General features: G+C 41.8%; 2 protein-coding genes across 6 annotated transcripts in view; both read right to left on the reverse strand.

Moving 5' to 3' along the window:
- The window catches only part of LOC143347113 (uncharacterized), a 46,016-nt gene extending 37,928 nt beyond the window's left edge, over window positions 1-8,088 (reverse strand). Inside the window, exons 1-7 of one of the 3 annotated variants that reach the window (XM_076776029.1) lie at window positions 7,770-8,088; window positions 7,424-7,670; window positions 4,619-5,708; window positions 4,408-4,550; window positions 1,089-1,236; window positions 777-1,011; window positions 294-397 (exon numbers count right to left, since the gene is read on the reverse strand). In XM_076776029.1, coding sequence (XP_076632144.1) covers window positions 294-397; window positions 777-1,011; window positions 1,089-1,236; window positions 4,408-4,550; window positions 4,619-4,806 — 818 coding nt within the window. In that variant the 5' untranslated portion in view covers window positions 4,807-5,708; window positions 7,424-7,670; window positions 7,770-8,088. Of the gene's footprint in view, window positions 1-293; window positions 398-776; window positions 1,012-1,088; window positions 1,237-4,407; window positions 4,551-4,618; window positions 5,709-7,423 lie in introns of all 3 variants that reach the window. The other 2 variants (XM_076776028.1, XM_076776027.1) reach the window with 2 other exon arrangements.
- A 2,721-nt stretch (window positions 8,089-10,809) lies between these two features.
- The window catches only part of Alpha-man-iib (alpha-Mannosidase class II b), a 146,551-nt gene continuing 134,990 nt past the window's right edge, over window positions 10,810-22,370 (reverse strand). For all 3 annotated transcript variants that reach the window (XM_076774460.1, XM_076774462.1, XM_076774461.1), the window contains 2 exons: window positions 17,352-17,820; window positions 10,810-16,260 (listed from right to left, as the gene is read on the reverse strand). In XM_076774460.1, coding sequence (XP_076630575.1) covers window positions 14,118-16,260; window positions 17,352-17,820 — 2,612 coding nt within the window. In that variant the 3' untranslated portion in view covers window positions 10,810-14,117. The remainder of the gene's footprint in view (window positions 16,261-17,351; window positions 17,821-22,370) is intronic.

Consider the following 22,370-nt stretch of genomic DNA (forward strand, 5'->3'; position numbering starts at 1 on the left):
TATTATAACTCGTTCTAAGGGGTATTAATTAGGACACTCGTGCTACGTAAGAAAACCACAGTGCAGAAAACATTCTCAATTATTTATTGGGTGTGATACACGTTTCTATCGCTTACGTTTACGTTACGTTACGTTACTAATGTTAGGTGCAGTCTGAGTTCATGCATGGATTTAAATGTACTGTTTCTACTTTTACGGTGCAAGGAAAGCTCTAGAGAAGATTCAAAGCGGTCAACACACTTTTCGTTTTAGTCTCAAACATGTCAAATAAACAAAATTAATATGAAGCTTACGATTTGCAGGCGTTATTACAGTCGTTTTCAGGTTGTTGCACTTGTATCCTAGGCTGCGACGAGCTTTGTTGTTCCTTGCCATCCCTACTGACTTTCGCGGTAACCTGATACGTAAAAAATCTCGATGTAAAGTGCCAATGGATCGTAGCAGTTCTTCGACGGTTATAACGCGGAAACGGCGCGAATACAATTGTCATAGGACTGTTCGCATTTCTTATTGCTTTTGCGCCTTCCATTTAAATCGGTCGAGGCGGAAGCCATTAGCGGACACGCCTTCGATTTGTCTTCGTTCCAGACGACTTAAACCATCCGTGGGGTACTCAAACGTCTGGAGAATCGATTACTCTTAATTGTACAAATTATAATATCGAATTGTCACGACGGTAACGGGTTAAACGAGCAATTGCGAAACGAGGAAGCTCCCGGAATCTGGGGCGAGGATAGTCCCAATTTTCCAATTCTAGAAACAAAAGTATTAATCACCTGAGACGTGGTGGGGATTCCGGCCATGCGTTTCCTCAGTTCGTTCATCTGCAATTCCCTTTGAAAGCTTGCGTCGCTTTCTTGTGAATCTTCGCGTACTCCATCGTTAATTGACTCCGATGAGTACTCAACCTGTACCCACGGGCAGATCGTTGGCGATGCTTGCAAGGTATTCTTACTGCCAGGTCGCGAAAGCCGTGGGGAAAGTCGTCGAAGCAGCGAAATGAGCTTTGATCTGAAACGGGAAAATTGTATTCCGAATAAATTATCGATTACGATTCGAGTACTTGCGGGGGATAGATTGATGAGTACTTTGTACTGGGTGTCTGAAGATGATCCGAACCGATCGGTCCACTTCTCGAAAGCTGTTCCGCGCTGCGAGTCGTGTCTCTCCAATGTAGTTTATTAACGGTTCGTCCAACTCGCCAATCCAGACTGCTGCTTTGTCGGGACTGAAAGCCTGAAAAATAATTACAAACATTGTTCATTTCATCTTGATTACGTAACTCGAATATTTATTAGCTTCGGAAAGATCGATAGGAGATGGGAGTTTCGACGAGTACACCAGTCAAAACATCTTAAAACTATGTTATTTATTGACATTTATGTTTTTAAGATTGGCGCTTAAGAATTGGTTTTGGTTTAGTAAGAGTAGTAATTAAAAAGCACAGATAAAAACTGCAGAAAGATGTTTTATACATTAGTAAATATTCTTTATTTATAATAGCTTATCCAGATTGAAATACTTTTGAAAAATAAATTGGCGAAGGATTTTTTTACAGTTAACCAACCAATTAATTAAAAAATAAATCGAATTGCAGAATTGTGTTGTAAATATTATAGGAAATATAACAGAAAAAAAACAAATTTAATGAGAGATGAATAAATTGCAAGAGGAAACTACTACAAACGTGTAACAGAAAACCACATAAAAGAATAAAATGTAATTTATTGAACGGAAAGTTATTCTGTGCTAACTGTAAGAAGCATTTGAATATTTAGCTAGTCTGCTATAAATGCATGACATCATATTGGCTCATTTTTGCATGAAAAAACGAAGCCTCCATCAACAAATTGGTATTCTTGATTTTCGTCCTATTTTGGCCTCTAGAATCTTCCATTACAATTTTTCCCAGGGGTGGCCGAACACCCTGTATAATAGCAATGTTTGTTTACACAGATTTTCTGCCAAACATCAAATCGAAAAGAACAAAATAAGAAATTCAAACTAAACCAGTTTCTCGTATTTCTACTAAAGAAATCGTTTCACGTTTACAGGTATAATGAACTACAGCTAAAATTGTTTAACTTTTGCAAAACACCATTGTAAGATTATACTACTTGCAGTAAGTGCCAAAAGTTCTTGAAAAACCCAATTTTAAAGCTGCAGAAAAGAAAACGAACACCCAAAAGAAAAATATTAAAGTTCATAAGGCGTTCATAAGTAAATATCATAAATGGTGGGTTTGGTCAAATGAAACTAAGATTAAACAAATTTTGTCAGATATACGTTTCTAGTATTGTATTCATGAAGGCAATCTCTTCTTCCACGACATGTGAAGCAAACCGTTATGCACGGAGGTCACGTCATTATGTGGGGGTGTATGATAGAATATGGAGTGAATTTATTATACCATATAAAAAGTATCATGAATTAGTATATCCACGAAGATAGGATGCAACAAAATGTATAACAAACTATGGAAAATATTTTGTTCGACAAAGAAGATAGGGTATTTGATAATTAATCGCTCGAAGAATAAATGGTCATTTGATTTGGGTTATAAAATAGTCTTATTTGCTGAATCTCAACCTTTCATATTGCTTAGTATGTTTTTTATATACATTTTGCTGTTTTGTTTTATTTAATGAAGAATGTCGTTGAGTAAAAAAAAATTGTTGAATTTAATATTATCTGGTGCTTAATCATAACTTTTATATTATTTGTTAGTCCTCTGTTTCAGCTTCAAAAATGCGTATTACTAAACAAATTCACATTCGTCGCATTTTTCTATATCACTTTGAAAAAAACCATACTACGAACGAAGGATTTCCCGACCTCTATGGATTGGTTGGAGAAGGAACACAGTAAAAGACAATACTGAAATTTATTTTCGACTTTCCGTAATATTCTTATTGTATTTCTGTGTGATAGATTTAGCTAATTCGGTTATTACGGTTATTTAAACCGTCGGCACCTTGGTTTACAACCGACAGTAAAAGACTTATGCTATACAATAGTGCTCTGTCTAGAATTAGAAAATCCAGTCCAGCGTTTGTGTGGAATTATTACAAACAGCTTACAAATCTTGCTTCCACCAGTCATGCTGAGAAACGAATATTTTTTCAAGACCTTTTTTACAGTATTCCTCCAAGCAGTTTTTTTTTATTATCTTTTATCACTGTTCGCGTAAGTCCTTCATTCCTCAACTATTTTTTAATACTTTTGTCATTAATAACTATTTCATTAATTTTCTTCCTACTTTTGTCCTTTTTCTTCGCAATATCTTTAAAAAAATTGAGCTTATTTCCTTTAATCTATATATTTATTCTTTTTATCTTGATTCGTTTCTTTGCATCTTTAACTTTTACTGTATATAACTTCGACTTCTCATTAGCTGCTATAACTTTCCTGCAATATGATTTTTCTCAATGCACTTAGCAAGTTGTGCTTAATCGTACTAAATCTACTTTCTGCACTATGAAGTCAATTGTTCTCTGCATCCCATCTGTTCTTAAATCTTTTCTTGTTTAACATTTATTCATATTAAAAGAATCACTAGGTATATATATGTTGATGACACTCGACTAATTAAGATTTTTTATCTACATTGTGCTGAGTCTGCTATGTCAAAGATACAAGTTGATCTTAGTATACTCTAGTATTAATGTAATTTACATAGTTTACATCTAAATTCTTCCAAATCCTCCATATTGGTTGTTGGTATTCCTTCCCTTCATCAAAATTTAACCTCTTTTACTATTTTATTATTAAACTATTCTTATTGAATCCCTTAGTGGTTTTCTTGTTTGATTATTATGATTAGTGTGGTAAAAGTGAGTCTTCAACGAGCCATAAAATCTAGAGGCTTATATGTATGGATAAGTAGTAAAATAACTCTTAGAATCATGCGCGAGTCTTTAAGGCTCGTTTAAGGCTTACTTTTACACTAATTGTGACGTGATTTATAGCCCCTCTTTTTCTCCTTAACTATCCTCTCTTGTTCAATGTATTGTGTTTTCATTATTCTTATTGTTCTTGTAGATGTGATTACATCGCTCCTGTGTTTTTTTTTTTATGTGTCTGTCTACTATAGTAATTCTCTCTCAGTCGATGTACGTTTCATAGATCTTACGATCCAAATCGTTTTATAATTTCCAATCTTTTATAATACTACATTCTTGTCTTTTTGTTCATTGACGCCTACTATCGTTCATCTTATATTTCAGATAGAGTATAAGTTAAGCATTAAATTGAATTAATTCCTAAATCAAGCTTATTTGCTGAACCTCGTTCTCTTTCTCGTCTTTTCTTTTGATACGTTGAATATAGTTGTTAAATAAAATAACGCAGATGGTCTCGAGAAGCCCCCATCCCTTTCCAGGGTTAATGTAAAAAAGAAACTCTTACCATGATCGTTCACAGACTGACTGACCCTCCAGTTCAAGGAACAACTACTTCTATTTACGCTATAAATGTTATCACAGGATTTTGTGGCGAGATATGTCGCATGATGACGACGTCTTAATAGTTTCGAGACTGGTCCCAAGTTTCTGTAAATCGAACTGATTAATTAAAAATATTTAGAAACAACAGCGGTGTATGACGCTGCAAAACTTACCTCTTACATTTCCGTGACTGTTCGATCGGCGGTTTGCTGTCGCAAACCACCACTTTGACTTCCGGTTCCGGGCAATACGCGCCTACGCGAACATTGCTGTATCCGCCACAGACACCGTCCGGCGACCGGAAGTGTCCATGCTCGTTCGAAGGCACTCGGACAATCTCGATTTTCGGCCTTCCCTCCATGTTTTTATTTCGTTTTCTCACTCGATTTTTAATCTATGGTCTGTTACACGGACAAATTGCACTTCCCGGTCACGAATGAAATACTGACAGAAAATTTACACGAAGCCGCGCGATTTGGGGGCCTTCCTCCTAGCGTTTCTTTAGTTGAGCTATCATCGACTATCGACGGCTACGCGTGTCGCGGCTCGTTCGTTTACCAGTTTTCTCTCACAAACTATGATCGCCGGCGTTCTTAAAATAGTTGTGGAATCCTCCCGTGTTACTTCTATCGGTAGTCCTCTCGCTTCTGTAGTCCGCGTCATAACGGTCGTTTCTTCGGAGCGTTTGGCACGCGCAGCCACACGGAGGAGTCTCGCGAGTCCTCGGTGATTCACGAAACACGTGCTCGATTTCTCGATCACGTTCGTTCATTCCACTACGATCGCGTTTGTGTCCGGCGAGCACGATCGCGTCTGATGTTTCGCCGATGCACGCGACGATCGATCGAACCGTTCGGATCTTCGCGATCGCGAAGGAATTGTCGTCGATGAAAATTCCACGTCTCCCAGCACGTCCTATCGCTGAATATAGTCACCGATTTTTTTTTCACTTGTTTCTCGTTCGTCGTAAAAATATTTCTCGTAGAATAAATATCGACAAAAGGGTCTACAAATATATAAATTCTAGTTTGGTATAAAAACTTTGGCGTTGCGACGTTCCGTCGAAAAAGAGTCCGCCTATTTACAGCGCGTACAGTCCCAGGGAACCTGTACCGGATTGTTTGTCGTATCTATACAAGCTTTTCTCTCTCCTTTTCGCCCGCAAGTGGTTTCTGCAGTTCGTGTTCTCGTTTGTGCAGTTTCACTCGCGACGCATCCCCGACCTGAATCGCTGCCAAGTTGCAAACCGGCGGCCTCAATTTCCTAGATAAAAGAGCTACATTAACAATAATTTTTCTATCGCCCCGCGCTACTGTTGCTGCCTGTTTTCGAGCGGCGATTGCACAACGGCCAATTACGATCTGAAGGAGGACAATACTCGACTTAACTTCGCCGACGATTCAGGCAATTGCTTTGAAGTTTTACTCGTCGGACCATCGCGAGAACGTAACAGTGACGGCAGAAAACTCGCCATTTTCGAACTGAATTTTGTGCCGAATTAGAACTTAGATTGCGAAATTTCCAAGTTACGATGAGAGATGGTTTAAATACTAGCAAAGGAAAATTACTAGTGCTCTTATTCTAGAATTTTGCCCTGCACTGTCACCCTCTAAAGAAATTACCATTAGTAGTAAAACACCCTGTAGAATAGTATACTTTACGTAAAATAAAATCGCGTGGTCGTCTAAGGTTTACATCCTCACAGAGATTAGTTTACATCCCGGCTCACAATCGATGTGTCTTGGATTTACGAGAACGCGTTATTTTGTAAAGTACTAGCGTGAATGACGGGAATTGTATTTCGCGGGTAGAAGAGCGTAAAGAAACGAGTTTGATGGTTCTATTCGAGAGACGTACCGGTTAACTCGCGTACGGTTCGCGCGTTGGCGAATTCGACGAGATCGAAACGACCGCCATTCGCGATTCAACGACGACCGCGCAGATTCAAATTGTCACTGAAAAGCCTATTGTACGCGTTTCCAGCGGATACGCTCGAAAGCTCTCGAAGAAACTGGGCATCCACCTAGGCAATTAAATCGTTAATTAATGCCAACGAATACGCGAGCTTACGTCGAACCGGCGTACGGATTTCCATAATTGCACGGAGAACACCGTCTGCGTTCCGAGACGCAACTTCTAATTAGAAAAGAAAGTACGGAATAATTCAAATGCTTCGCCAAAGGTGCGCTCGGAAACTGACGCGTTAAAGGTTTAACAAACTTTCCTGTAACCGATTGGGAAACACCGTGAACCGATAAAAAGAAACATTGAGAAACAAAATGGGAAGTATCACAGCTCTGGCATTCAAACTTGATGATATCTGCTTAATAGCCCACTTAATTGGCGTTACCGTCTTCGGTCTGATTGAGAATTCATTAACGGCCCTGGCAAAAATCAAACGCGAAAAACACACGACGGGTTAATTACACGAACAACATTGCAACTTGGGAGCCAACGCTTTACAAAATACAAGAGCTGCGACCCGTGAGGGAGTAACACGAACTTGTCTGACTTCGATTTTAATGTGGTTTTGTAGATTGATAGCAGAGAGATCCCTTTTAACTTATAAATAATTAATATAATCTCGTAAAATTTAATATTAATTCGGTTCGTAAGTTTTTATGTATTTTTGTGTTGGAAGAAAATATATACTGCAATACTGTTACAATTAAAAGAATTGTGTTCACCAGGGCCTAACGACGATCACACACTACAGTGAAACGTCTGTAAGTGTTGCAGTTTGGCGTAGACTGCACAACACTTACAAACAAGTCAATCTATTGCATAATATACACAAAAATCTATGAACCGAATTAATATTAAATTTTACGAGACATCCTGTGAATAGAGCTAATTTGCAATTGTTTCACTTAAATTATCTATACTTTAAAAATGATCACTGTATTATTATTCAAAAGTACATTAAAATTCAAGTCGAACAGTTCGTGTTTCTTCGCTTTAAAAAACCGATTATTTACTCCCTTAATTATCTGCAGCACAATGGTTAGATGACCATCTACAAAATGTCTATTCAAGCACAATGGTTAATATCAGTGACCACTTGCTGTATAGTCGCGGTGGTTATGCTTACTAATCTCTCCATTCATTTTTTACGAATTTTTGCGATCTTCCCCATTCATGAAAGGTCTCAGGGCTACTCCAACGTTTGTGCAGCAACAAGTTAAATGCGATAAACTTTTTACAGCACGGTTTTCATGCGACCACCTATAAAACGTCCATTTGAACGCAATAATTAGCATCGGTGACCACTTGTTCCACATCTTACGGGTGTAGCACATTTTCACGGTGGCTATTGTTACTAACGATTGTTTCGTTTGAGAAATCTTTCCCTTTTGCCCTCTCTATCCACGAAATGTGTCAAGACCACACGATTCTTGCGCCGCGAAGAGTTAACGAGACTAGTGACGAATCGATAGACACCCAGTCAGACGCGTGCGAGCAAAAGGGCGAAATGGGCGAAAAAGCAGAAAGTTACGGATACGTGTTTTGCACTGTTGGAACGTGTTTCCGCGGCCTGAACCGCGCACTGCGGCCCGCGGAGATTCACTACCGGCTTTGACGTACGCTCGTCGCAGCAGTGTGGCCAGATTTGCTATAATTGAGTGCATCGACGACGACACCAGTAACGACGAACATCCTTTCGCGCCTAACGGGGCGGTGGGGAAACAGACACATACTACTTGACGATTCGCGCGTACGAGAGCTCGACACTTCGCGCAACTTCGAGATATCGAGAAAACCGAGTGTGAGCCTTTCCTTCTCGATCTTGTAACAGTCGAAGTTTGACCTCGCGACAGTTGGCGTACGATTTCGAGTCTCGACTAAAAGTAACGTTTCAAGACTCCTCGATCGTATTGTGACTATTAAAAAAAAGGAAACTTTCTTTTACTGTGCTTATGTACGCATATGTGCATATATACATAGGTAAGCTATTAGCATGATTGCGTCTGAACGGCTGAATGAATTTCAATGAAACTCTACGTTTAAGTTTTATGTTCTCCTTTTAAGGTCTGATTAGACTTTGACCGTGATCAGCCCATTGATAATGATGATTATACCTCTTGTACGTTTTTATTTATTCCGGTGCATTTTATAAATAATATTTTTTTAAAATATGATCTAAAAACCGTATCAATTTATTACACAGAAATCTGTCAACCGCGCTTGCGTCGCGGTACCGTTGCGCGAAAACGTTTACGTTTAGATTTCGAGACTCGAAATCGTATGTCGATTGCAGCAAGGTCAAACATCGACTGTTGCAAGAGCGAGAAGGAAGTTTCATACTCGCCTTCCTTCTCGATGTTTCGAAGTTCCGCGAAGCGCCAAGCTCACGTATACGTGAGTAAGTGTTTGCTTTTCCCACCACTCCGTTAGGCAGTAGAGGAAGTTCATCGTTACTAGTGCCGACGTCGATGCACTCAATTATGCCAAAGCTGGCCACACTGTCTCGTCGCGCTTTACGCGCGCGCACAGAAGCCCCGCAGCACACAACAGGCCGTATTACACATCGGTGGCTTTTTGGAGCGCCGAGAAAAAATAAGTAATTAAAGCGCAGATACCTATACGCGACCGTCTGCCGTCACGGTTTACCGGGCAGTGCTCCAGGCAATTTCGAAAGAGGAAAAACAATATTCCCTGCCATAACCGTGCAAGCTCAAGGGGATAATTTGCCCCAAAGACGATCCACGGTTAAAAGAAAAACAGCTATGGTTAATAATCTATAATCCCCGGTCCTGTATTTCTATAAAAATTAACGACGCGTTTCCAACGAAATTCCAGGCGACTTTCGAGTCCAGCAGAGCTTGTATCGTGGCTTTGGCTTTCACGACACAAAAGAAAAAGCTCAGCTATTTGTCTGCTTACCCGGCCGGGTCTGTGTTATTAAACTCCTCGCGTCTTTATTTCAGCGGGCCGCCATTCAGCGAGAAATAAAATGGAGTTTCCCGTTTGATGGTTTAAAATACAGGTTCGAGGAAAAAGGACTTTGCAAGGTGTGCTTCGTCCCCAAAAGAAAATTAAGTTCAGTCTGGGTCCTTTGGTTTAGAAACTAAAAAAAGAAAATTGCACCCCATAAAAGGCGTGTTAATTCTCTCCACTGATCGTTGAATGGGCGAAAAATTTGCTCGTACCGAGTCCAAGAATCCGCTTCATTTGGAAGCAGTTGTGCGGTTGGCTCAGTTCCTAACCCTTTGTACCGAGATTACGTTTGAGTTTCGCGAGCAACGCGAAAACAAGCCGTTGTCTCGTGCACAAAAAGCATTGTTAAACCTCCTACAGCGGTCTATCCGCTCGATGGATGCTTGGAAAATTCCATTTCTTTGATCGTGGATCCAGAGTGACAGATCCATCCTGGTGTTTTAACTTATTTGGGGCCACTAAATCTATTCGGATCAAATGGGATCATTGGCGAATTGTTTTTACGTCAAAGAATCTGTTTATTGAAAATTTAGCGAACGCTAGGTTGGCCTTAACAGACGGGTAATTAATTTAACAGTCACTTTAATTCGACAAAAAAGACGGCTCCGGAAACGAGATCAAAATGGATATACTTTGAATATACCAGAAAAAAATGAAACTTTTCCCCGTTCTTCCTTCCAAGTCCAAGTTTACTTTCGAAACAATCTTTGCACGTTATACGTTCCCATTTTCAACAAAGATTCTAAAAAAGAGAAAAAGAAACGCGTCCTTCTTTTCCGAGGATCTCGTCGACGAGGAAAAGGTAGAAACTTGGGTCCAGAGAGTTGGTTCTTCTCGTTATACAACTTTTAATTACAATTGGTTCGATTTCCTTTTTAGCGGAGTTTCCATCCGAGCTTCGTTAGACGCGACCGTGGAGCTGACACTCGTAACGTCGACTTCTTTTCCGCCCCGCGGCCTTTTCACGGCTCCGAATGTTCCTCCTGACGTCCTTAATTAACGACAGAAAATACGCTGTTAGTTATTCGAGTGCCGAGCAATACGACTGAGCCTCTCCGCCTTATCATTTATATATTAGTTCTGCTAGTCTTTTAATGTTGCTTCCCCGCATTTCCTCCCTCTATATAGGGTAGTTCATCGAGGGGGGAAAAAATCTTTCGTCTGTTATACCTAGGCAAAGATTTGTAGAGATTCTTTTTAACGAATAACAGACAAAAAATTACGATTTAATGAAATCTGTGTTTCAGAGTTACAGATTTGCTACTGGACTAGATTATTTATTAAAAACGAGGAATAGCGAATAATAAACAGTTTTATGACACTTTGAATGTCCATGCTATCAATAGTAAACAAATATTCAGGTATACGAACCTCGGATCGTCATTGCTGGTCGAAAGACGAAATAGAACACCGCTTAATTAAAATACGTCAGTTACTATCTTTATTCAATAAATATAATATTACATCGTAACATAAGGAATATCCTGAAGTATGTGGTGTGTGTGTTGTGTGTATTGGCGTGTAATTGTCGTGGGTCGCTAAAACCGGTCGCAAAAAAAAAAAAAAACTGTTGCGAACCGTTTTCAGCGATCTCTTGTAAATAGATCTCTATATACGCGTACACACACGTACAGCCGTGTGTATGTACACGTGTATACATATACCATCTTTTAATATAGATCTTTCTTCTCTAGAGACAGCACAAACACATAGTATGGTACAATATCGTTACAAGGACAGTCATAGATTTCCGGCGATCGTTTCGGTGTTCTCATTCCTCCGCGAATCGGTCACGCGATCGAGAACCATACACTTCAAGATGACGATCGTTTTCCTTGGTTTTGGCCACTCGAAGGGACAGGTTATCTCTGTCGATCGGACGAAACGCGGTTACAAAAGTCTAATTCGTTATAAAATAAAAGAAAGTATAAACATCTCAAATATAGATTTCGAAAAAAATTGTAAATAATGCAATTTCATTTCTTTTTAACGTTCTCCTGTCTTCGAATACGTTACCGAAACATCCTCAAAAAAGGTCGATCGATAGTCCAGCGTGAAGATAAAAAGCAAAGATAAAAATATAAAGTTAAAAAGGGGCACGCGTGGTAGGCTATAATTTCAGAGAAACTGGAACGCTATTTCGTTGCTTGCAACGTGTTGAATTCTGCTCTCATCTCGAGCAACGTAATCCCTCAGATACGTATCAGGGATAGCCCTAGAAAAATAGCCTTTTTTGGCCCGACAACAAATCCTGTATTTGTCTTCGGTCAGGATCTGTGCGGCTTCTTCCATTTCTCTCTGGCTTTTCGTTTCGAGCGACGATCTCCTTGTTTACATCATTAAAAACCACTCCGAAGTCTCCGGGATCGAAAAACGAGAAGCTTAATAAGCTTGAGGGGCTTAATTACAGATGCACCGAGCCGCGTTCGTGGTTCTTTTCCTCCCGTCGACATCGAGATCTCCTTACGAAAATTCTCTCACAGGGAAATAGTTAGAGATAACGTCCTTCGAGAGCGTTGCTTTCAACGGAAATACCGGTCAAGTTGAAGCTCGAGCGCACTCGAAAACGGATGATAGACTAGGAACGATAGAAACGCGTTTATACTTCCATTTAAACGGTCGTTCTCTCTCTAAATATTTAAAACCGACTAAACTTGAAAGAGAAATTATTTTTAGAGGGTTCGAGATCGATTTTTTTCATCGAACTTGTTTTTTATCACAAGATAACCCAAAGTTTCAGGAGTCTTCCCCGTTCTCTGCTAGTAAAAATAACTAAAATGACTTTTAATTAAGTTAAAATAAAGAGATAAAAGGATTGCATCCGTTAACAGGACTTGTCCGCTTTTTATCAAAAGATAATCCAAAGTTTTAAGAGTTGCTATACCCCCTTAGGGACATTTTTAGAAAAGAACACTACAAGTAAAAATAGAAATACTTTTGGAACTTACCTAGTATTTTTTCTATTACTAAAAAAAGGTTAAAATAGAAAGGTAAAAGGGTTGCGTCCGTTAGGAGGACTTGTCCGCAAATCATGTTAAGAAAAAATAGAAATACCCTGTTCGCTTCGATGACCAAAAAGTATGGCGTACGACGAAACGTTAACGCACATACACACAGACTCCTCTGGTTCTAAAAACGCGACGCTCATCTCGCGTGGAAACCGTACGACGTGTTCTCACCCTCCCCGTCCCGCTAATTAATCTAATATTTACACGAGTCTGTCGTACAGCGGACGCTTGATCGAATTTTTTCACCTCTTCCGCCGGATACGCTTAGCAAAAGTAAAAAATAGGTACTTTCCAGCCGGCTGTAGCCGGCCTCGGTTCAACTGAATCGTGTCCCCGCTAGAATTGGAAGAGCATTGAAAAAAATCACCAGCAAACGCTAGTGAATTTCATTCCCTCCATTTTTTTGGAGGAAGAGAGAGTCTTCGATAAAATGTTTCACATACGAAAATAGGTGTATACCATTTACATTATATCTTCCTATCACAATACACGGTCTAAGATAAAGTCGTGATATGTACAAATATAATATATTGTTGCGAGACTTTTATCAACAGAACGGGTAATCCAACATCGTCGAACTTTGATCTCGATCTGTGTTCACAACAATATTTAATTATATGTATATATATATGTATATATATATGTATATATACACATATACATATATACACATATGTATCTATGTATAGTCGACAGAATGATTTATTTAACTAAGCCACCTTGAATGGTTCCCCTTTTGTTAAACGCGTGCAGAAATACGAGTTTGACGAAGTCTAATTTCCCTGTGATACGTATCTTGCGTTAAGTTTATTTTATGAAACTGGTAAGAGCTATTTCCTAGATAGTCACAAAATCGAAAAAGGAAGCATCTCGACGCTTAACTTTAACTTTACCCGTTGATAGTTTTCGAATTAAACGATTTTAAACATGACGGACGTTTAAGGAAGCCAAGATTCTCTCTTACACAGAACAGAAATAGAAAAGAAACTTTTCAAAACATTTCCTCACGGTATTTACAAATGAAGGAAACATTCGCGCGACCGAGTTAAACGAAACACGTATTCTCGAAACTAAAATCTCTACTTCTATACAGATTATGAGTCTGTAATGCACTTAGATCATTTGATTGCGTCTGTTCGAGCCGGCTCTTGGCGCTCGATTTCTGTTGACGGGTCAGCTAAATCGGGTGCTTCGGGGAACGAAAAAAATTGACACTTAGACGTGGTGCATTAGTTCTGATCGCAGAAACTGGGCCCCAAGAGCTCGGGCAGAAACGTGTCGAGTCCCTACAATTTCCTAAAGCCGATGCACGGAACCCCGAGAAGACCAGCGAGTTTCAGATTATAATTTTTTCTCTTTCCCGGACTCCCTCTTCCTCCCGTCGTTGTCCACGTCTAGGGAAACTCAACTAAAAAGGATCGAGGGAATAGAGTACAGTAGCCTGGCATATGTACACTGGCGCAGGACGTTTGTCCCGGTTAATTAACTTCACCGCCGTGACGCGCGTCAAGTATTTACACTGGTAGTCATCGAGTAGGAAGAGAGATAAAAAAAAAACAACCCAAAGAACGCAGATTCGAGAAGGTAGCGTCTGCCGAAAAGTAAGCGGACAGGCAGTGACATTTCGAAGATAAAAAACAAACGCTTCCGGAACTCGGGCGTCGACCTCGTCGAAGACTGAGCGTTTCCCGGTGGCGTCGTCCGCCCCCGAGAAGAAGGCTTAAGATCATTGGACGAAGTTCACGTTGAACGTCTCCAGCTCCATCGGCTGCAGACTGATCTCCTGGAGGCCATCCTTGAGTCGATGCTTCGTCTTGGTGCCCGTCAGGGAGGTTTTGGTGACGTTCAGTTTGGCCAGCTTAAAGAAGAACGTCCCCTGTGGTATCTTCTCCGTCAGCGGACAGTGTTTCATGGCCACGTCGACGCCCACGGAGCAGCTGTAACCTTGTCTGTGAAGCACCATCAGCGCGCTGTTCACCGGGAAGTTTGGTAGTTTCTGATCGTGATTGGTCCTCAGGTTGAGCAGATGAATGTCACACGGGAAACTCTGGCTGAGCAGCCGGATCTCCGGCGCCATTACGATATCAGAGTCCGCCCCGTCCACCACGAAGATGTTCACGGGATAATTAAGCGCGTTGCTCAAGTGATTAGCGAACAGGGACGGTTTCGAATGCTTGTCCTTTTCCCCAACGATGTCCTCCAACAGCATCCAGTGTTTTATTACGGTCCTTCGATTGTCGAGCAGCCCCTCGCCCATTCCTCGCGAATCGTCATACAGGGTTCTCCTGTCCAGCATCACTTCCAGCCATCCTGGCTGGTAGCTGGCGGCTCCTTGACAGTGGTTCACCAGCAACGTCAGCCTGTGATTCGTATCCTCGATGTAGGCCATCGTGGTGATGGGAAAGTAGTTACCCTCGATGCCTATCCTCTCTATTTTCGTTCTCTTGATCATCTGGTGGCCGTTCAGGTCCGTGTAGAACTCTGGCGGATCGCCGTTCAGTATGTCGGTCTGCAAACGCATGAACATCTCTGTCTCGCGGTTCTTCGGCGGCGTCTCGAAGTCCACAATGTTCCTCAGGCAGATCGCCTCGCCCAGACCGCCGTCCCGGTGATAAATGGACACGTGGTGCGTCAGTAGTTTTCCGTACTCGACGGTCAACCGCGAGCTGAGGACCCCGCTGACGATGTAGATCTTCTGGTGAGGTGTGTACGCCTCGAGAACGTCCTTGTCGATGTCACGGAGGTTCGGGTCGGGCATGAACAGGTACGCCCCGCTGTGGAACTGCGCCGACGTGTACGCCGCGAACTGGATCGCGCACTGCATGACCTTTCCGGTCGCCTTCTTGGTCACCCGCTTCAGGAATCCCGTCTGGCCGTCGAACAGAAGCTTCATACGTTGGTTCTCCAGCTGCACGTCGCCCACTTGCATCGGTTTTATGGGGAACACGTTGTCCTTGCCGCATCTGCTGCAATAGACTGTCGAGATCGCCTCCATGGGTACCTTGTCGATCTGTTGGAGATGATAGGTGACGATGGCCAGAGGTTTCAACTCAACCAGGAACAACAGAACGTAGACGTCGTGCGTGATGCTCGTGGCGTTCATCACCGGCGCGATCTGATAAGGAATGGGGTTCTTGTGCGGGTCCAGAACTCTGATTTTGTAAGAAGTGACCTTCAGACTGATCACTTCCTGTCTAGGTTGAGCCAGAGGATTGAACAGAACTACCTTCTTCGTCTCCTGGTCGTTGATGCCGATCGGTATCTTCTTCGGCAGCTTCTCGTAGCTGTCTCTGTCGGACTCCGCCAACACATACACCGAGTTCGGTTTGCTGGTCGTTCCAGCCAACGATTGAATGGCGAAGCTCTGCAGGCTGGTCGTGTCCGAGATAGATTCGAACAGCTTCAACGCATAGTCCTTCATCACGAAGGATTTCGAGGTGCCGGTGATCGCGTCGTGGTGCTGGAACAGGCCCAGATTCCGTCTAGCCTTGACCAGCTTCTCGAAGTACGTCTCGTAAAGCATGAAATCCTTCCCCGACTGTTTGGCGACGTTCAGCGCGATGGTGTAGAGGATCTCCGCCGATCGGAGGTTCGCCTCCAGTTCGCGGTCCAGGATCTTCATGTACGGCCTCGTGGTGAAGTAGCCGCTCCAGTAAGCTGGCCTGCCCTCGCTGAAGATGTCCGAGTAGACGAAGAAGTCGCCTTTTAGGGTCGGGAAGCTCTCCACGCGTTTTCGGATCTCGCGGAAGTAATCTTTCGGCGTCCCAAACACTATTTCGGCGTTGTACTCGTCCTTCCGGCTATTTATGTAGTCCATCAAGATTTTGTAGTTCGTGTACTGTTGGTCCCATTCCACCGCGTGGTCGTATCTTAAAACAGCAAATAGGATGGCGTTAGGGGGACATTGGCTCAACCGTTTTACAAGATTATTGGAAATATCGTCGAAGAACTAGATCCCGTTCTTGTCAGCCTAGGTATAGTGACTTATATATCAAGCACAGAATCACCGTAACACGGATCGATAAATCAATGTGAACGTTTTGAGGCGTCTAATCTGGACGCGAGTAACCTACATATTAATGTTTCATTAATGACTTCGTGTTTTAATTTCAGAATAGATTATGAATCCGAGCATTACGGTATTAAATACGTGCATCAATTATTAAATGCCTATCGTTGCATTTTGAAAATGAATTTTATATAGGAAAATGCAGCGATTTACGCGACAAACAACGGTAATTCGATCGATTTAAGCCGTTACTGGATCGACTCGAATTGTTGGAGAAGTAATTGAGATCTAGATCACCGCGGTGCTAGATGGCAGCACTTCCCAGGCGCGCTTTGTGCGTTCATGGGAGAACCGACCATCGCGCTCATCGGTTCAAAAAGAGATACGCTCAACACTAAAATTGGACATCTGCACATGATTGACATGCACGCGTTATGTGTTAGAGGATCGATGCCTCGTGGTGGTCAAGTTCACAGTCATCTCCCCAGGCTTATTTTAATCGATAGCGTAAACACGTGTTCCCGTTGCAAATAAGTTATCTGTTGTGAATTACTTTCATTGTTTCCCACTCTCATCAACATTTTCCCAAATCACTTCTTAGAATTAATATAATTGTAAAGGTGTTACGAGTTATACTACTCAGTGCAATTCATTCAATTTTTCCTGCATGCTCAAACACAAATTATTCTTTTTTTTTTCTTAGAAATTTTTAAGAACTCAACACAATAGTGGTTAATTTTGTACTAAAGTAAATTCCAACGAAGTGTCCTTCTCAAACACCTAACTCAATAAGAAGTAAATCAGTTCTTCGAGATACCAACAACCATCGTAGTAGCCAACAATCGTGCGACCAAAGGCTGGTTGGAAGCACGAGGAAGGAACAAGAGACCCAGCAGCGTCGCAAAAGTTTCAAAGGCTCGAAAGGGGGTCCGGAAATGGAATCATCCTAACCTGAAGTCGTCGCCCAGTGGCATCAGCACGACATTATGCGTGAACAAGGATCCCGTCCGTGAGTATTGTTCCAAAAGCAACTCGGCCATTTGCTTGACATTGTTCGGCGTAATCTCGACCGCCCGTACTGAGTACTCGGTGTACTCTCCCCGTATCTTTCGGAAGTCGAAGTTCAGGCAGACGTGAGGATGAGGGCCGCAGGAGTGTTTGATGTTGTAGATGTCGAATGGCTGATTGTGGGTCAGCATGTCTGCCTCCCCGGTTTGGTCCCAGGGATGCAGCCAGATGAAGTCGCCATATTGTTTCTTGGCGAACCACTGTTTCCACGCGTAGTGGATCCGTTGGATCACGGTACCGGAAGCGCCGGACGCCTTCAGGAAGTACGGAATGGTACCACCGTGCCCGAATGGGTCCACCGACCAGCCCGACTCCGGGATCACGTCCAGGTTCGCCTTCAACCACTGGTGACCTGGAAAATTGTAAAAGATCGCGTTAAACGGGAGTAAAAGAACGACCTTGCACTTTGAATCGAAAGTTTTGGTTATGTAATGGGAATGAAATTTTTGTTTCTTCCACCCCGTGTTTGGATTTGGCGAAGATGAAACAAGGAATCGATTTTAGATTCTCAGCGACTCTTCTACCTGTCAGTATGCCCAGAAGATGCGGTTGTCGAACTTTTAACGGCCAGTGTACGCGGTTGTACGAAGTCAGAAGAAAAACGGAAGTCCGCGTAACGTAGGATCGCCGGGATAAAACCACTCGGGGTTTTTTGTGATCCGACGCTTTGGAGGCAAGTTCGGTCTGTGTTCCGTTGGCTCGCGAAGAATGAGATCCGTCGACACGATGTTCGGCGAACCGTCAGCGATCCGGCTGCCAAAGTCGATCGAAAAGCCTTGTTTTTACAGCGAACAGTAACGGCCAAGCGTTTTCCCAAACTCATTTTCGCCGGCTACGGAAACACAAAGGTTGGGGAATCGCGCGACCGGAGAAATAAAGCGATACAACATGGCGGAATCCAATCCCGCGTCCCTTTTTGTCGTCGCGTTGCGTATACATCGTTCACGACCGCTTTTCCGCGATCGTTCCTAGCTCGTAAATTCACAGTTTCGTGGATCGAATTTTCGCACCGAGAGAAATTTATACCCTCCACTGGCGTTCGACATTTTACCGCAGAATTTAATAATTATGTTTATAGTTTCGAAGAAAAATAAACGTCGTAAAACAGTTTTATCCAGAAAATTCAATGATTTTACCACAGACGAGGTATACGAGTAGACCTTTCATCCAGTGTATTTTTCCGATCCATTTTTATGGGGTCTCGAACCCCCATTACCATTTTTATGTCACTCACAAAATTACCAACAGATTTAGAAATGAATTTCAAACTCTTCCATTGTCGATTCACATGTATTTACGCACACACTACAGCTATCTGCCCATCGATACTAATTCAGTAAATAGTTTCTCAACTGACCGCCATCCATGAGAAGAGGACGTTAAAATCATCTCCGAATTTTCAGGTTGTTATGGCAGTCAGATTGGACTACGAAAGTCCATAAGGTGAAAGGCCTACTCGTATACTTCGTGTGTGCTCGTATATCACGTCTGTGATTTTACCATGCTTCTTCTATTGAACTGTAAAATTGCATTTTATCTACATAGTGTTGTGTGACAACGCTTCTTGCATTCGCCGACAGAGAACGCTCTCTCACAAATACTCGACCGACCACCTATTTCTATATACACACTCCTGTTATCTCACTTATTACTTCCTCCATACAAGCCAAATCACAAAATCACAAAAATAGACACAGCAATCATTCACCCCGATAAACTGTGGCAACCAATCCACTCAACGATAAAGATAATACAAAAAAGACTAAAGAGAAATCAAATGATCTAATAACAGACCCAATAACTACCAGCAAGGAAAGCAATGGAGAAAGAAAGGAAGACACAATACTCTACTTTAGAGAGTTTTACCTGTTCACGATAGTACTTCATACAAAAAATCCTGGAAGGCTCTCTAACCCTTGTGTGCTTGTAAAGGAAGACAATAGAAAAAGAATAGAAAACAATATCGCAAAGTAAAAATTCAAGAACTTTCTGTGCCTTTCAAATCTCGTATTAGAATGTATCCGATCGAACGAACAATCTGGATTTATGGCCGTAGACAACGAGCCAATTACGAAAGAAACGAGTGGTGTAAAGTTCGAAGACGAAGTTATTAAGGACACTTGGATTAACTTCGACCGTCTAGCAACCAATTAAGAAATCTCGTGACCGAAACTTCAGTCCCCACTCGTACTCCCTTACACCGTTTAAATTGGAAAATGGAAAAGGTTGTTCGGTTTGTCTGATAATACGCTCGTGCAATAAATCGCCCGGGCCGAGAGAACTCGAAACGCAGTCTCTATTCTGTGGCAACGGATCTGGATTAACTCCCCGCTGTTGCACAGGGTCAAGCGGGGTTGTCTGACCGGCGAGGAATGCTCGGAGGGTGAGAACTGATAAATAGACATCGATTACGGTCCTCGTACGCCCCGACCACGTATCGAAACGAGACTCCGTCCGTGAGAAATCGTATCTGAATTAATGGAATCCGCGACGTAACTGGTGAATTGGTCCGACCGTTTCCGGTTCCCGTTCGTTTCCTGTTTTATTTTTGTGGAAACGCTCCGGAGTTTGGATCGTCGGTTCGTTTTAAACAAACTTAAAAATAAACTACGGTAAAGTGTCGGCGTTTCTCGGGCTCTGTGGTCTTAGAAATAGCAGACTAAGAATAAATTCTATAAATAGATTGTTAGATAAAAGATCCACTCTTACTAATCGTACAATTTATACTAATCATGTTGCCACTAGATTGATGGAGGTGGTCAAGTAGATGTTATATATACGGATATTTGTAAGGCTTTTGACACCGTTAGTCACAATATTTTAATAAACAAATTATCTTCCCTAGGTACTAACGGGACTATGCTCGTTTGGTTATCGAGCTACCTAAGAGGTAGGACTCTGTCGGTGAGATATAAGGGTGTAATCTCTAAAGAAATCGTTGTCTCGTCCGGCGTTCCTCAGGGGTCTCATTTGGGTCTGTGGCGTCGCTTCCCATGCTCGCCACCAGAGGGATCGCGCTCTCACAAACGCTCGAACGACCCCTCGGTTGCTATAGTATACATATTCACTTCTGACTTTTCATTCGCTAATCATATTAAACACATTACATTGTTAGCTTCCAAGTCTCTTGGCTTCATTAAAAGAATGTCAACACATTTCAGGAACCCTAACACCAGTTTAGCCAGCGTCCTGACTTCTTTAGCGGTTCTCTGTATTCCTTCAAAAAACATGTCACTAGTGTTGTACGCACTGCATCGTATAACATGCGCAATTAATGAAACATTTGCACATATTATGTAACAGTATTATATCAAAGGGTTTAATAACTCGTAAATAAATAAATAACAACCGCGTTAACGCGATAACGGGGAACGATTTGGGGATTACGGACGAATTACTCTGCTTGCAAAGGATGTTTCGAAATTTTAATTTGAAAAACAACCAGTTCGAAGACCATTGAGCATTCGTGAAGAATTGTTTTCGCGAATAGTGCAAAGAGTTTCTGCCGCGGGTCGTCGCACACGTAAGAACGCAGGACAATTATTTACAATACTAACGACCAGGTAGATTTCAACGACCCCGAAGTATGTCAAAGGGGAAAGGGCCATGAGCGTCGCAGAGCGAAAAATAATGGTCGTGCGCTTTCAGTTTTCAAGATATAATTACAAGAAATCCAAGTTATAATACTTCTGTGATTCTTTCCCGAGATCTAATCCAAACTGTTACCGTTCGCTCCGAAACACTCGTAAACCTTGTTTAACGATCCTTTCTTTACATTATGAACAGGTTTGTCGATTTCAATAACTTCAACCTCGTCGAAGACGTATTATTTCCCTCGGAATAAATAGAACTTCAGAATTTATCGCGACGTCCATTAATCTTACGACGATGTTGATATAATGAAAGAATATTAATTTACGAATGTCGAAGCATTTGAAATAATTAACCTCGAGAATTTTTCAGCGAGCGAAATCGAGAAAATTGCGAGCTACCATTTTTAAAAAAGTATTTTAATCAATTTCTTATAAAAATATGTGTAAAAAAGGAAGGATAAAACAATTCTGAAGTTAATCAACGATCGAGTTCGGAACTTATCCTAACTCGAAGACTCTGATCTCGCAGGTTTCGACAGCGTCGCGGAAACCTTAAATTTAGAGGGACATAAATTCGGTGCAGGGACGTTAAGCGACGCCTGGCGTCGGAACGCGTCTTATCGCAGTCCTCTGGGAGTTCAGCGGCAACCGAGTGACCTAAATGTTCGTTTCGCGATGGCCTAATTTCTCTTTCGAACGTTACCCGGGTATCCCGATTACTTATCTTCGCGAAAGAGTTTCGCTGCGTCTTTACGCTACGTTCTCATCGGTTGGATTCGAATTTCGATTCGTTCGGTCTGTGCTCCACGTTTCTTACCGTTCTTTATATCCTTTACTTTCTTTATAGTCTTTGTTCTCGGTCCTGTTTAGAAACAGTTTTCAATTTTACGCTTTCGTGCAACTTTATTTCAAAGAATCGGACGCTGAGACCTTCTAGTCCTTTTCAGACTCTAAATGGGACATATGAGCATCGAATTTAAACAATGTATCGAGTAATACGTGATTCATCTGTCTTCAACGCTATCTTCCTCGATAAAATGTGCATGGTTTCGACGCGAAATAATTCTTTATAGTCTTTGTTCTCGGTCCTGTTTAGAAGCAGTTTTCAATTTTACGCTTTCGTGCAACTTTATTTCAAAGAATCGGACGCTGAGACCTTCCAGTCCTTTTCAGACTCTAAATGGGACATATGAGCATCGAATTTAAACAATTTATCGAGTAATACGTGATTCATCTGTCTTCAACGCTATCTTCCTCGATAAAATGTGCATGGTTTCGACGCGAAATAATTCTTTATAGTCTTTGTTCT

Source organism: Colletes latitarsis, chromosome 10, assembly GCF_051014445.1.
Source record: "Colletes latitarsis isolate SP2378_abdomen chromosome 10, iyColLati1, whole genome shotgun sequence".
NCBI lineage: Eukaryota > Metazoa > Arthropoda > Insecta > Hymenoptera > Colletidae > Colletes > Colletes latitarsis.